The sequence below is a fragment of the Lethenteron reissneri genome, chromosome 44, assembly GCF_015708825.2.
Source record: "Lethenteron reissneri isolate LAM-NWPU_2019-01 chromosome 44, ASM1570882v1, whole genome shotgun sequence".
Classification (NCBI taxonomy): domain Eukaryota; kingdom Metazoa; phylum Chordata; class Hyperoartia; order Petromyzontiformes; family Petromyzontidae; genus Lethenteron; species Lethenteron reissneri.
Genome location: NC_083822.1, coordinates 5141640 through 5153837, shown reverse-complemented (window position 1 = coordinate 5153837; position 12198 = coordinate 5141640). Strand labels below are relative to the sequence as shown.

Below are 12198 nucleotides of genomic sequence, written 5' to 3'. Positions count from 1 at the left end.
GTCTATACTTTTATCCATACTTCTGTCTGTCTATTCGCAAGAACTTCAATCCATCTGTCCATCTGTATCTGCCCAACCACCCATCCTATCCATTCATCTTCGTTGACCACCTCTCTACGCGTCCACGCGTCGTCCACGCATCGTCCACACCGTCCCACTCACCCACGCGGCAGCCTGCATGCGACTCGCCATCTTCAACATCAGCCGGCGCATCTCGGGCGCCGAGAAGCGCAGCGCCGCGTGGCGCATGCACAGGCACAGCAGCCGGGCGAGCGCGAGCGGAGACGAGCTGCCCGCCTCCTCCTCCTTCTCCCCGCCGCCGCCGCCGCCGCCGCCAGCGGCAGCAGCGCCTCCTCCTCCACCGCTGGGTGGCATCTTCAGGATCTTGTGCAGCAGCAGATCCTCGCTCCAGGGCTCAAAGCACAGCACGGCCGCCGAGCGAAACCTCGTCTCCTTAATTTCCGCCGGCAAATCGTCCCCGTCATCGTCGTCATGGTCAACTTCATCCTCCATTGCCACTCCGTTGCACTGCTGCCGCGGCAGTTGCCGCGGTTTTGCCGTGACGACGCCGCCCGGCGGGACGTTGTTCTGGAAAGAAGTTGACCCCGAGCTGCCCGTCCGCTCGTCCGCCAGAGCCGAGTTGCATCGGTGGCACAGTCGGTTTCTCTCCCCCGTGGGCCCCGTTTGTCCGACAGCTGCTCCGCTGCCTGGTTTGGTCACCACTGCCCCCCCATCACCGGGCCCGGGAAGGGCGACCCCGGCGGGCATGACGGTGGCGTCGGTGTCCGTGTCGTCCGACGAAGCGGTCTCGGTAAAGACGGACACCTCTGCAGGATGACAAGACGCATCGGAGGCAACGTAAGCTGTGGCCGTGCTACGTTGCCCACGGGACTCGATGAATGGGTAACTGTCCATAGGCCAAATTAACGCCGTTCATCCTGACGCACTATCAAAGTTACATTTAAATCAGGGCCCCATTATTATTATTCACTTCATCTCTCTGCCCTCTGTTATGATTAAGGGCATTAAGGGCTATTGGCCACGAAAGATCACACATTGTATAATCTGTTCTCTTTGGGGCAACGCAGTAGCACGATGTTTAAAGTGAGCATGGAGCCATATCTTAACCCCCCCCCCCCTCCGCAGTGATTCTATGAATTGTCTCGATGGCCAGGGCTGTGATTTGATCGTAGAATCTCACGAATTTACCTCCTCATTTGTATTGTTGCTCATTATTTCGGTCTCATTTATTCATCACAGTTTTCGAAACGTCGTACTCAGATTGTAAATGTTGTGGCTTGGCTCTTCAACACACCGGTGTGCTGTACTAATGACGAATTGGCCACGTTCTGTTTCCGTGACAACCCTTACTAGTTGGCTGTGTCGGGTGGTGGTCAGTGCAAGTTCGTAAAGGCGTGGGAGCACGGATGTGGGAGCGTAGAAGTAAAGTACAACAATGGATTTAGCTGCACTGAGACCAATGGATCACTCTGCTAGGCCAGTGTTGTACATTCCACATTTCTAGGGCAGAGGCATACATCTTTATTGACGTCCCACAAATCGGTGGTTGCCGTGGGTGGCTCAGCTCAAGGTCAATAAAATCACCGCCACTCTGTGAGAAGTCTCGCACAACAGACAACGGCCAGCTCCTGCTACAGGAATGTGGAATCTCCACGACGGGTCCGAGCGCCGCCCAATTGCTCTGCTGAGCAAGGGCATATTTCTATTTGATATTTACGAAGTGGGCAAACCTGTCCGTGTGGGTTTATGCGCGCCACAAATGTAGAACTCTACACACCCTCAGTGAGTGTCCCCGTGTGTATTTAGCCAGCAGAGCGTGCTGCGAGGCGCATTCCTCCACCGAGGCAGGCAGCGTCGCACGCCTTGCCAGCCCCTGCCCTCCGGTATTTCCCCTGCCCCACAGAGACACTCTCTTCCCCATCAGCAGCAGCGTGGACAGAGTACTTGTACAGGAAGTTCAAGTGAGACCGCGAGTGTCATTGCCTGTGTATTTCTGTGCCTGTGTGTCAAGCGTCTCTGTGTCTCTGTGCACACGCCACATCAGTGTCTCCGTACCGTATTCATTCCCTCATTAAAATGCAAATCAATTTATAACATTTTTGACATGCGTTTTTATGGATTTTTGTGTTGTTATTTTGTCTCTCACTGTTCAAATAAACCTACCATTAAAATTATAGACCGATCATTTCTTTGTCAGTGGGCAAACGTACAAAATCAGCAGGGGATCAAATATTTTTTTCCCTCACTGTATGTTGTGTATCTGCGTTCCTGCATCCACGCCCATGCATCCGTGCGCACGCGTGTCCTTGTCTCAGTGTCCACGTGTGTCCTTGTCTCAGTGTCCACGCATCCATGCGCACGCGTGTCCTTGTGTCTCAGTGTCCACGCGTGGCGAGTACCTGCCGGCCCTGTCGTGGCCCTGAGCTCCATGCCCGAGCGCCGTCGGATCTGGAATCGGCGCGAGAACCCGGGGCTGGGCCTCCACAGCGCCTGCAGCTCCAGCGGCCGCTCGTTAGAGGCCAGTGCGCGCACCGACTCCGGCACCCACACACGCGCCTCCTGCGCACGCGGCACGGACAACGGATCCCCCGTATAGTCTACAAGGAAACTGCTGGGTCAAGTGCTGCTGAGCAAGGAGCTGCCTGATAAGGCTGGGGCTGACCATGAGGGGGGTGGTATGGCAAGAACCGAGACCAACTGCCTTTGTGCCCTCAATGCTGATGCTTTCACAGCGCAGCGCACAAGACAAGTTCAGGGTGAGGACGTGTTCCTCGGGTCGTCGTGTTCGAAGCGCAGTGCACGAAGCACTGCTCTGCTGATCCACATTGGTACACAAAGACTAAGATCCCCCGTGTAGCCTGAACAGACTGTAGGGGCAAGTGCTGTTAGCGAGCACCTGTGAAAGCTGCCACGGCACACGAGGGGGTGGGTGGCCAGGACCACGCCCGGCCGCCTTTGTCTCCCGAGTGGTGATGTTTACACACCGCACCAGGATCTCATGTGAGGCCGAGTCGAGGGGATGCCCAGGACGGTTTAAGATGATCGTCACCGGTGTCGACCACGAGTGGGAAACGAACCCGGCTCGCTCCCCCACAATCATAATCGCCACCACCTCTACCACCGACAACCTCACATCCACCGCGACCACCACCTCCCAGCACAGGCCCACCTCGGACGACGTCCCCTCCGACCCGTTCCCATCCTCCACCCAGGCGCACTCCGCGTCCTCCAGGCGCCCGATGGCGTCGCACAGCACGTACTCGTGCGCGCGGCTCGGGTCGAGCCCGTACCGCGAGAGAGCATCCTGGGGGGGGTGGCGGGGGGGACAGAGAAGTCGTTGTCGTCATCGTCATCGCACGCCCACCGACCACCAGCCTCCTGCACCATCGAAAACTCGCGTGCGGATTCGTCGCGAGTCGTGCGAATTCCATTTGAATGCGGGCAACCGGAGTTTCCCCGAGGTGGAGGTGAAATCCCGAGGGTTCTCCAGTGGGATCGGCGATCTGGTAATTCATCGTTCAGCATGTTCACGTTGACCCACATCCGTCACCAGCAAAGTGAGCATTGGACTATCGGACACCTCCGACGTTGGATAAATTCATGTTCATGTTTTGATGTTGAAGATCTCTAATATTCGGCAATGGATGCTCCTCACCTTGAGTAGCCAACGTGAGCCACATGCAATCGGAAGGTTGCAAGTATACATCTCGGTGGGGAGGGGGTGAGCGAGATTGACTCATCATCCCTACAGGCAGGGGCGGTTTCTTCATTAGGGCGATTGGGCGACGCACCACCAATGTCATTGAACCACAGAGTCACGCTAGCCGTCACTGCCAGCCTCTGGATATAGTCCAATCAGCGTCATGTCACGTTCTGTGGAGTACCGCCTCTTTTTGGGCGATTTCACTCCGGCTGAGAATCGCCCCGAGTGGCCCCATAGACTTACATTGAAAGATGTTTTTTTCGAACGGCGGGCGCTCCAATGCATTCTCTATGGCTTCCGGGAGGGCTTGCACTAACGTGCTTACGTCATCATACGTGCTAACGTCATCATACGTAAGCACGTTTCATCCAACAATATAATTTATCGCCACCTAGTGGAATCTTTAATCAAATAAACTTGAGTGGTTTGTTTTAATAGTGAGTATAGAAACAAACAAGATGTATTGTAAGAGTCACTTTATTTTTCATTAATATTAAAGAAGTGAAGTTGCCTTTACATGCTTAAGCTGTTAATTTATCCATTGCATGGGTGGACCTTATCCTTATCAATCATCCAGACATTTGCCCCCCCTGAGAGATTTTGCAGGAGCCGCCACTGCCTACAGGGTTAATACAACTAGCACCGTTTTGTGGGAAAGTCAGCAATCGTGTTCATATGGAAAAACCCTCACCATAGGAATGTGGAGTTTCCACCACTGGCTCAGCACTGCGTCCAATTCTACTTTAAATTGACCGTGGTCTGGATGCGTCGCTCTAGTGCCAGGAGAGAGTTCTCTTACGCATATAACACCAACATGACCTTTAATGCTTTGTCAAAAAATATTTGAGCTCGATGGCTGCTGCAAAGATGATGGCTGTGTACAGGTCATGAGCAGTGCACAACAGCATTTGAATATCAAGAGACATTATCTCATGACGTATAGGAGACAGCAAGGAAAGACAAAGTCAACGAGCACCTATATAGCCTTAACAGACTCGTTCGGCAAGTACGGTTCGAGAGCACCCATTAAAGCTGGCATGGCACACGAGGGGGTGGTGTGGCCAGCACCACACCGGCTAAATTTGCCTCCCCAGTGCTGATGTTAATTACACACCACGCCAGGTGCTCATGTAAGGCTTAGTCTACCTAGAGGAGGCCAAGGATCGATTACAATTCCATTTAATAATTGCCACCGTTTGCCGTGAGCGAGTTGCCGATGTTGTGGCACAGCCCGCGAACCACCACACTGCAGCTCCCCACAAGCGTCAATAAATACAGACACTAAGGCAAAGATCTCCCGTGTAACCCACACAGACTGTTGGGGGCAAACACTGTTAGTGAGCACCTCTAAAGGCCGGCAGAGCACAACAGCAGCGGGTGGGTGGCCAGCACCACGTTTGCCCGGCTCCCTTTCTCTCCCCAAAGCTAAAGTTTACACATCGCACCGGGTGCTCGTTTGAGGCTGAGTCGACCCACGGGAGGCCCAAAACCGGTTCAGATAATCGTCACTGGTGTTGGCCATGAGCAGGAATCGAACTCGGGTCGCCGGGTTCGTAGCGCAGCGCGCCAACCTGCTACACTATCGCTTCCCACCCAGACACGGATCCACACACACGCAAAGACGCACACGACAAAGACACAGAGACGCTGGCGAGAGGCTCGCGAGCTCCTTGCGCCCACACACTCACCTGCACCAGCTGATGGGCGCTGCTGTCGGGCGACGTGAGCACGCCCTTGTAGAGCGTGCCGCGGCTGATAAGGTCCCCGTAGACCCTGACGACGGACGGCTTCGACGGCAGGAGCCCCCCGTTCAAGCCGGGGGACGTGGAGGGTCCGGGAGAGACCCCCCTCGCATCCCCCGGGCCGCCACCGCCATGCAGGGAGATGTCGGTCGAGGAGGAGGAGGACGGGTTGCGACCCCGGGGCAGCATCCCCCGGATGAAGCCCAGGCTGTAGCGCTTGTTCTGCCCTTGCCTCGCGGCGCTCTGGCCCGAGGCGGCCGGCTCGCTGAGGGTGCCCGAGCTCGCAGAGGAGTTGGACCTGTGGTGCGAGCACGAGGGCCTGGTTAGACAGACGCCGGTGGTGCTGCTGCTGCTACTGCTAACGATGGTCGACGGCGGCTGGGCGTGGTGCTAGCCACCCACCCCCTTCGGGTGCCGTGCCACCCTTCATTAAGTGCTCGCTAACAGCACTTGCCCAAAATGTCTTTTAAGGCTTTAGGGGGGATCTTTGTCTTTGGTGGTGGTGGTGCATGCTGGCAATGGTAATGGCGGTGGTTTGATAGCAATGGTGGTGTGCTGGTAGTAGGTGCTGGTGGTAGGTGATGGTGGTTATCGTGGCGGTAGTTGTGGTGATGTGATGTTGGTGATGGTGGTAGTATCGTGGCAATGGTGGTGTGTTGGTGGTGTGCTGGTGGGAAGTGGTGGTGATCGTGCTGTTGATAGTGCTGTTGATAGTGGTGGTCGTGGCGGTTGAGACAAAACGCATTGCCTTCACGTACGCAGATGACCGAAAAGGTGAGACAAATGCCAATGATGTTTAAGCCACGGTCTTCCTTCACAAGCGTGGCACACAAACTAGCCCGCCCTTCTCAGATATTATTATTGTCAGCAGCTATTGAACGAACCGTTCCAGCACTTATCCCCAGGACTGTTGATGTGTACCTCATTTCTAGGCTTACTTTGAATATCCTCTAGCTGGTTCGATGAATTGTCACAATTCTGGCTCGTGATATGAACCAACAGTTACAACATATAGTTTTAACACCATCCGAGTGCCTACAGCAGTAGCGGCAGTGGTCACACTAACCGCACTAGTTACAACTTACAATTGGGTAAGCATCGATTTTGACGTGCACAATTGATTTCAGCTCACGCACCGTCTCAACCCCGACGCGCCATAATCTACAATTAACCTCTGATCACGTGTGCCGCTGGCTGGAGACGAAGCATCAGCTGACCTAATAATCTCCACTGTTGCCAGCCTATCTGGGATGCTGCCGTGCTGTGATGGTCAGCAGCACTGGACTGGCAATCCAGAGGTCCGCCGGCTCGCTGAAGTTGAAACAATGGGGTAAGTTTCTTGAACTCCACCACCCCCACTGCCCCTTGTGTTCACCCAGCTGTGTAAGTGGCTTTAATCACTACAGTCGACAGGCAGGTCCCCTGTGGAGGGGCAAATTGTGGGTACTCCACCACCAACCTCTTACGAGAAGACATCTGGCCAGTGTGGAGGAGTAGGCCAAAGCACACCCAAGAGCTCTTCTCTACAGAGTCATCTGCCAACACGTGACCAATCGATCACAGGGCTTCATCATTGCCTTTGACCGATCTTCTATCTGTAGAAATGTTTCCAATTTATCTCTATGGATTGTACGGACCTATCTCTAGATAAGACATATGAATGTTCGTCTCTGGTTTCCTCACATTCATAAAATAAAGTCAAGAGAAGTGGCTACATATCGCGAGCAGGACCATATTTCACACAAGTCCCGAGATTCAGTGCGGGTTTTCCGTGTAAACAAACGACTTGCTCCGACAGGATTAAACAAATCAACGACCACACCTATTCGCGTTAAACAGTCCGATCCAAAGGTACTGTATGTTTCTATAGCATTGATAAAGTAAATAAGTACATGGACTAAACACAGAAGTTAGAAAGTCAGAGGTCGGCATATATCCCTGCTCAAGTGAGCGTGGGACAGTGCTCAGCTCCACTGGCAGCCCTAAGCTAGCGTTGCGAAATTCCACATTCCTATGGCAAGGACCAGTCCATCTATGCATAGCGCTTTTCCAAAAAGCTCAACTAGTCTTACCATTCCCAGATAGTCCGAGTGATGCGTTGAGCTGCTCCCCCCAGACACACAGATGAGTTTACAACTCTTAAGCGAAGTACGAGACAAAACAGATACAAATCATAACGTGAAGCGATGTTACGGAACGCGAGCACATGAGCCGACCTTGTCCAACGAAGCTTTGCTCCGCGAAAGACGTTCAGAGCGTTATTCCTTGAACCGACACCCACCGAGTCCGTCGGCGTTCGAGCGATTTGCCGGTGGGCCTGTCCACAAACACCCGGCGAAGCCCAACACCACCACGACGCTCTCCGTCCTCCTCGGTGCCCGTGTCGCGTATACAAACGCCTCGAGAAACTAAACTCCGAACCGTGGGTGTGTGTGCGAGCACACGCACGCACGCGCAAGGTGTTCAGAGCGAGGGTGTTGGCTGAGCTATGGGCCCGGGTGCCAAAGGTATGTTGAAGCTTGCGGCAAATTGACAAAATGTTGTACCGACTTGCAAGTGCATCGGCGGAAGCCTCGCCCTCAAGGTCAGGGCTGCAATCGGAAGGGGAAAGACATCTCTGCCCGCTCCTGGACTAAAGCGTCTTTGAACTGCGACCAAACACCTCCGACTTCGGAGAACGGTGGTGGAAATTCCACATTCCAGTGACGGTGCCCAGGCTCCACTCCTGACTTAATGAAGCGGCCGCGGCCACCGCAGACTTCTCTACAACGGAGTAGACGTAGCCTCATGGGGCGGTGTTCATTTTTTTTTTACCATCGCGGAGGTTGGGATGACGACAGCGATTGATGGCGATGACAAATGTGAACTCGTTCCGTTACCAAACACCTGCACCTTGCAACGGCTGCCAGCTTAGTATCGGAATGCCAAGTCAAGGGTCTCCCTGCACAACTGAACGTGCGGGGGTGGCAACTCCACATTCCAAAAAGCGGCACTTGTATCATGGAGCACGTCGGATGCTAATCAACGGTGTTGTTCCCGTGGATTGACATGGCGCCTGTCATAGAGACGTGGGATTTCTAGCAATGGCTAAGGGTTCCTCACCCCCATTGCTTGGTTGAGCAGGGAATCATTGACTATGAAAAGTGAGTACAGTAGTCGCCTGATTGAACAAATTAACAACGACACACACACATACGCACAATAACACGAAGATTACACACAGGCACCCAAACATATATACACAGACAAACATACACAGATGATATACATACAGATAGCCGAACACACACCAGCATGCAGGCACACACAGAGGTGCCTAAACACACATAATACAAACACACAAATCACAAAGGTACCCAAATACAGACACACGAAAACACATACATACGCAGACACCCACATACATAAACAATACAAAACAATGACACCTACCGACACACGCTTTACACACGTAATTACCTACAAGCATCTATTTCTGTGCCAGCTATGAGCAATATGTCAATGCATGAGAACCTAGTATTAGATCATTGGGTAAACGTGGTTGGGATTAAGACAAATTTAGGATCTCTGGAGTTATATTTGTTTACACGATGTTTAAATGTTCACACTGGCTGTGTAACCATTAATGTATCGCTTACACGTCCAGTTGTTCAATAACAATTTGTCAATAGTGCAAAGACATTTTATTGTTTTCAACGGCTAAAACTCACGTTAACAATGTCGACCTTTTATGTCAAGACAGTATTTTGTAATCTCCAGTGCCATGCAAATTCCTCTCATTTGCAACCCTCTTATCAATGACTCCTATTATTGGTGACCGCTGAGGTCCGCGAAAACTCCTATTAGCCACCGGCCCTATTATCCTTATTATCCACGATTACCAGCGACCTATTGCCTGGGTCTCTGTGGGAATGGCTTCATATTATCCGATTTGTGCGTGGATAAGGGAAGTCCCATGGCAAATTCATCCTATTAGCCACAGGTCATCTGTAAAATTCTACCCCACGGATAAGAGTGAAATCGCAGACAACCTTAAGGTCCCATTACATTAATTCCCCCACAGATTGGGGGCGTTTCTCCTGTAATTGCATCGGAGCAAACACTCTCCCCAAAACTTTGTATCCAATCATAGCCCAGAATCTTGTTCTGATCCCGATCGTAGACTTTCCTAGGTCTGTGATTTAACAAAAAGCAGTGACCGCAATATGCACACGCCAGTCCCTACATAGGTCTATCAAGACTGTGCAGTCGATTGCAATAAAGTTCAACACCAGAACCTGCACCAGATCTCAGTACAAATACATTCTTGCCATTCCAAACGCAAATGCCAATTCCCAGTGAAACCCAGACAAACTCTGAGGTACTAATTTCTCTAACCTGTAGCACCGACTCCTCATCCTCACAAACTCATAATCCTAAACCCTAAATCCCTTACCAAAAACCCCAAACCCCTGAATCCTTATCCCCACTCCGAAATACTAAACCTCGAATACTAAACCCCGAATCTGGAATCGCTGACCCCTAAACCCCAAGCTGAAATCCCGACTGAAATCGTTACCCTAAAACGTAACCCCGACCAGTGCACAAAGGCTAAACCAGTGGCGTCTTCTCATAGACTGAAAGTTAAACAAGTGGGACTCTAGGAGAACCGCTAACGAGTGGTTATAATCAAGGGCAGCTCTATTTGGATATACATCTGCAGGAATCGTAGTGTTAGAGACACGCGCACTATCCTTGGCATCTGTGGGGTCACTAGGAATAATAGTTTCAACTGGTAATGTGCCACATAGTGTGCGGTCACTCACGCGATGTGCGGCCACCAAATTCCCCCCCCCCCCAAAGCTCTGCAATCCTCTACATATTAAGGTGTCATCGGACAATTAATTTGTTTACATGCGGGAAGAAACCGGAGCACGGCGGAGAAAACTCACGCATGGAAGGGGGCAACACTCTATCCCATAGGGATGGAACAGGTGGAGTCCACATTTGTTGTGCAGATTTCTCTTGGCGAGTCAGGGTATCACTCCTCCTCGACGCCGACAGGAAGGGAGTTTCACAACTTGTGTGATCCATCAACCCTCGCCCTCACAGCGCTGGATTACAGGTCACTTGCATAGCAAACCACCACCCAGTATAGGTTGCAATAGTCACTTCCTGATGACAGTCAATAAATCAACCATGGGAATTTATCGCATGATCTCACATAGGAAGCTGCAAAGGTGGGCTAAAAATGAATATGAGCAAAACAAGTTCGCCATGCAACTGAAGATATCTGTCAGGGGGTCAGGAGTGGAGAAAACAAGATACTGTGTTTTGCCGCAGGGCAGTTATGGAAGGAAAACCGGGATAACATATGACTAAATACAGAGGCAGACGAGAGCAGATTGGAGTGTTTTCGAATAACTGAACTTAATGATAAAAAGCAAAACACCAACTGGTCACTATATGAGAAGGTCGCGAGTTAAAATCCTGGTTGGAGGTTGCCTCAGCCCATCATCCCTCCGGGGTCAATTAAACGGGGACCACTTTGTGGAGAAGTCAACAGTGGTTGTCCTATGGATACTCTCGCCCTCGCCTTAGGAATGTGGAATTTCCGTCACTGGCTCAGGAAGTATTTTTTTCTTAGTTTAACACGTAGGCTTTCGCGACCAATATTATACGTAGGTTTTTTCTGGGTTAGATTGCGTAAATGTGCCGTTAAACCCGCCACCACCCGGTACAGCCGATTAGTAAAGTTTGTCACGTAAGAAACAACATGGCATTTGGTTACTAGTCCAGCACACCGGTGTGTTGGAGAGTAAACCCACAGTTTAACTCCGTGTATATTACTTGATATGACATTTGGGGTTTCATTCCAACCCTCGGCCACCAACACCAGCGACGATTATCTTAACCGGTCCCCTAGGTCGACTCGGCCTCAAATGAGTGTACCTGGTGTGATGTGTAAATGTGGCCCTTAGGGAGACAAAAGCGGCCGGGCGTGGTGCTGGCCACCCACCTCCTCGTGTGCCACAGCGCCGGTCTCCACAGGTGCTCGCTAACAGCACCTGCCCCTACAGTCTGTTAAAGGCTATACGTGGGATCTTTGTATGTGTATGAATATGTATGTGTGTATCCATGTGTGTGTATCTGTGTGTGTGTGTATCTGTGTGTATGTGTATGTGTGTATCTGTGTGTCTGTGTGTGTGTATCTGTGTGTGTGTGTATCTGTGTGCATCTCTGTGTGTGCATCTGTGTGTGTATCTGTGTGTGTGTATGTGTGTTTGTGTCTGTGTGTGTATCTATGTGTGTGTGTATGTGTGTGTATCTGTGTGTGTCTCTGTATGTGTCTGTGTGTGTGTCTGTCTGTGTGGATGTGTATGTGTGTGTGTCTGTGTGTGTGTGTATCTGTGTGTGTGTGTGTATCTGTGTGTGTATATCCGTGTGTGTATGTGTGTATCTGTGTGTCTGTGTGTGTGTATCTGTGTGTATGTGTATATCTGTGTCTGTGTGTGTATATCTATCTGTGTGTCTGTCTGTGTATCTGTATGTGTGTATGTGTGTATATCTATCTGTATGTGTGTGTGTGGATGTGAACTCGACACTGACCACACGGAGCTGGCGCTGGGGCTGCGCGAGTGGCTCGAGCCCGGCGAGTCCGCGGCGGCGGCGCGCGGCGCGTGCGGCTCCGCGGACATCACGGTCCGCATGGCGCCCTCCGCTCCCCTCTCGCCTCTTCCTCCCTCCCTCCCC

General features: G+C 51.8%; 1 protein-coding gene across 3 annotated transcripts in view; it reads right to left on the bottom strand.

The window, feature by feature from the left end:
- Positions 1 to 12198, bottom strand: part of LOC133353558 (ras-interacting protein 1-like) — a 35316-nt gene extending 23118 nt beyond the window's left edge. Inside the window, exons 1-5 of one of the 3 annotated variants that reach the window (XM_061569881.1) lie at positions 12055 to 12198; positions 5413 to 5764; positions 3191 to 3325; positions 2421 to 2580; positions 163 to 827 (exon numbers count right to left, since the gene is read on the bottom strand). In XM_061569881.1, the coding sequence (XP_061425865.1) occupies positions 163 to 827; positions 2421 to 2580; positions 3191 to 3325; positions 5413 to 5764; positions 12055 to 12155 (1413 nt within the window). In that variant the 5' untranslated portion in view covers positions 12156 to 12198. Of the gene's footprint in view, positions 1 to 162; positions 828 to 2420; positions 2581 to 3190; positions 3326 to 5412; positions 5765 to 7682; positions 8183 to 12054 lie in introns of those variants that run through there. The other 2 variants (XM_061569882.1, XM_061569883.1) reach the window with 2 other exon arrangements.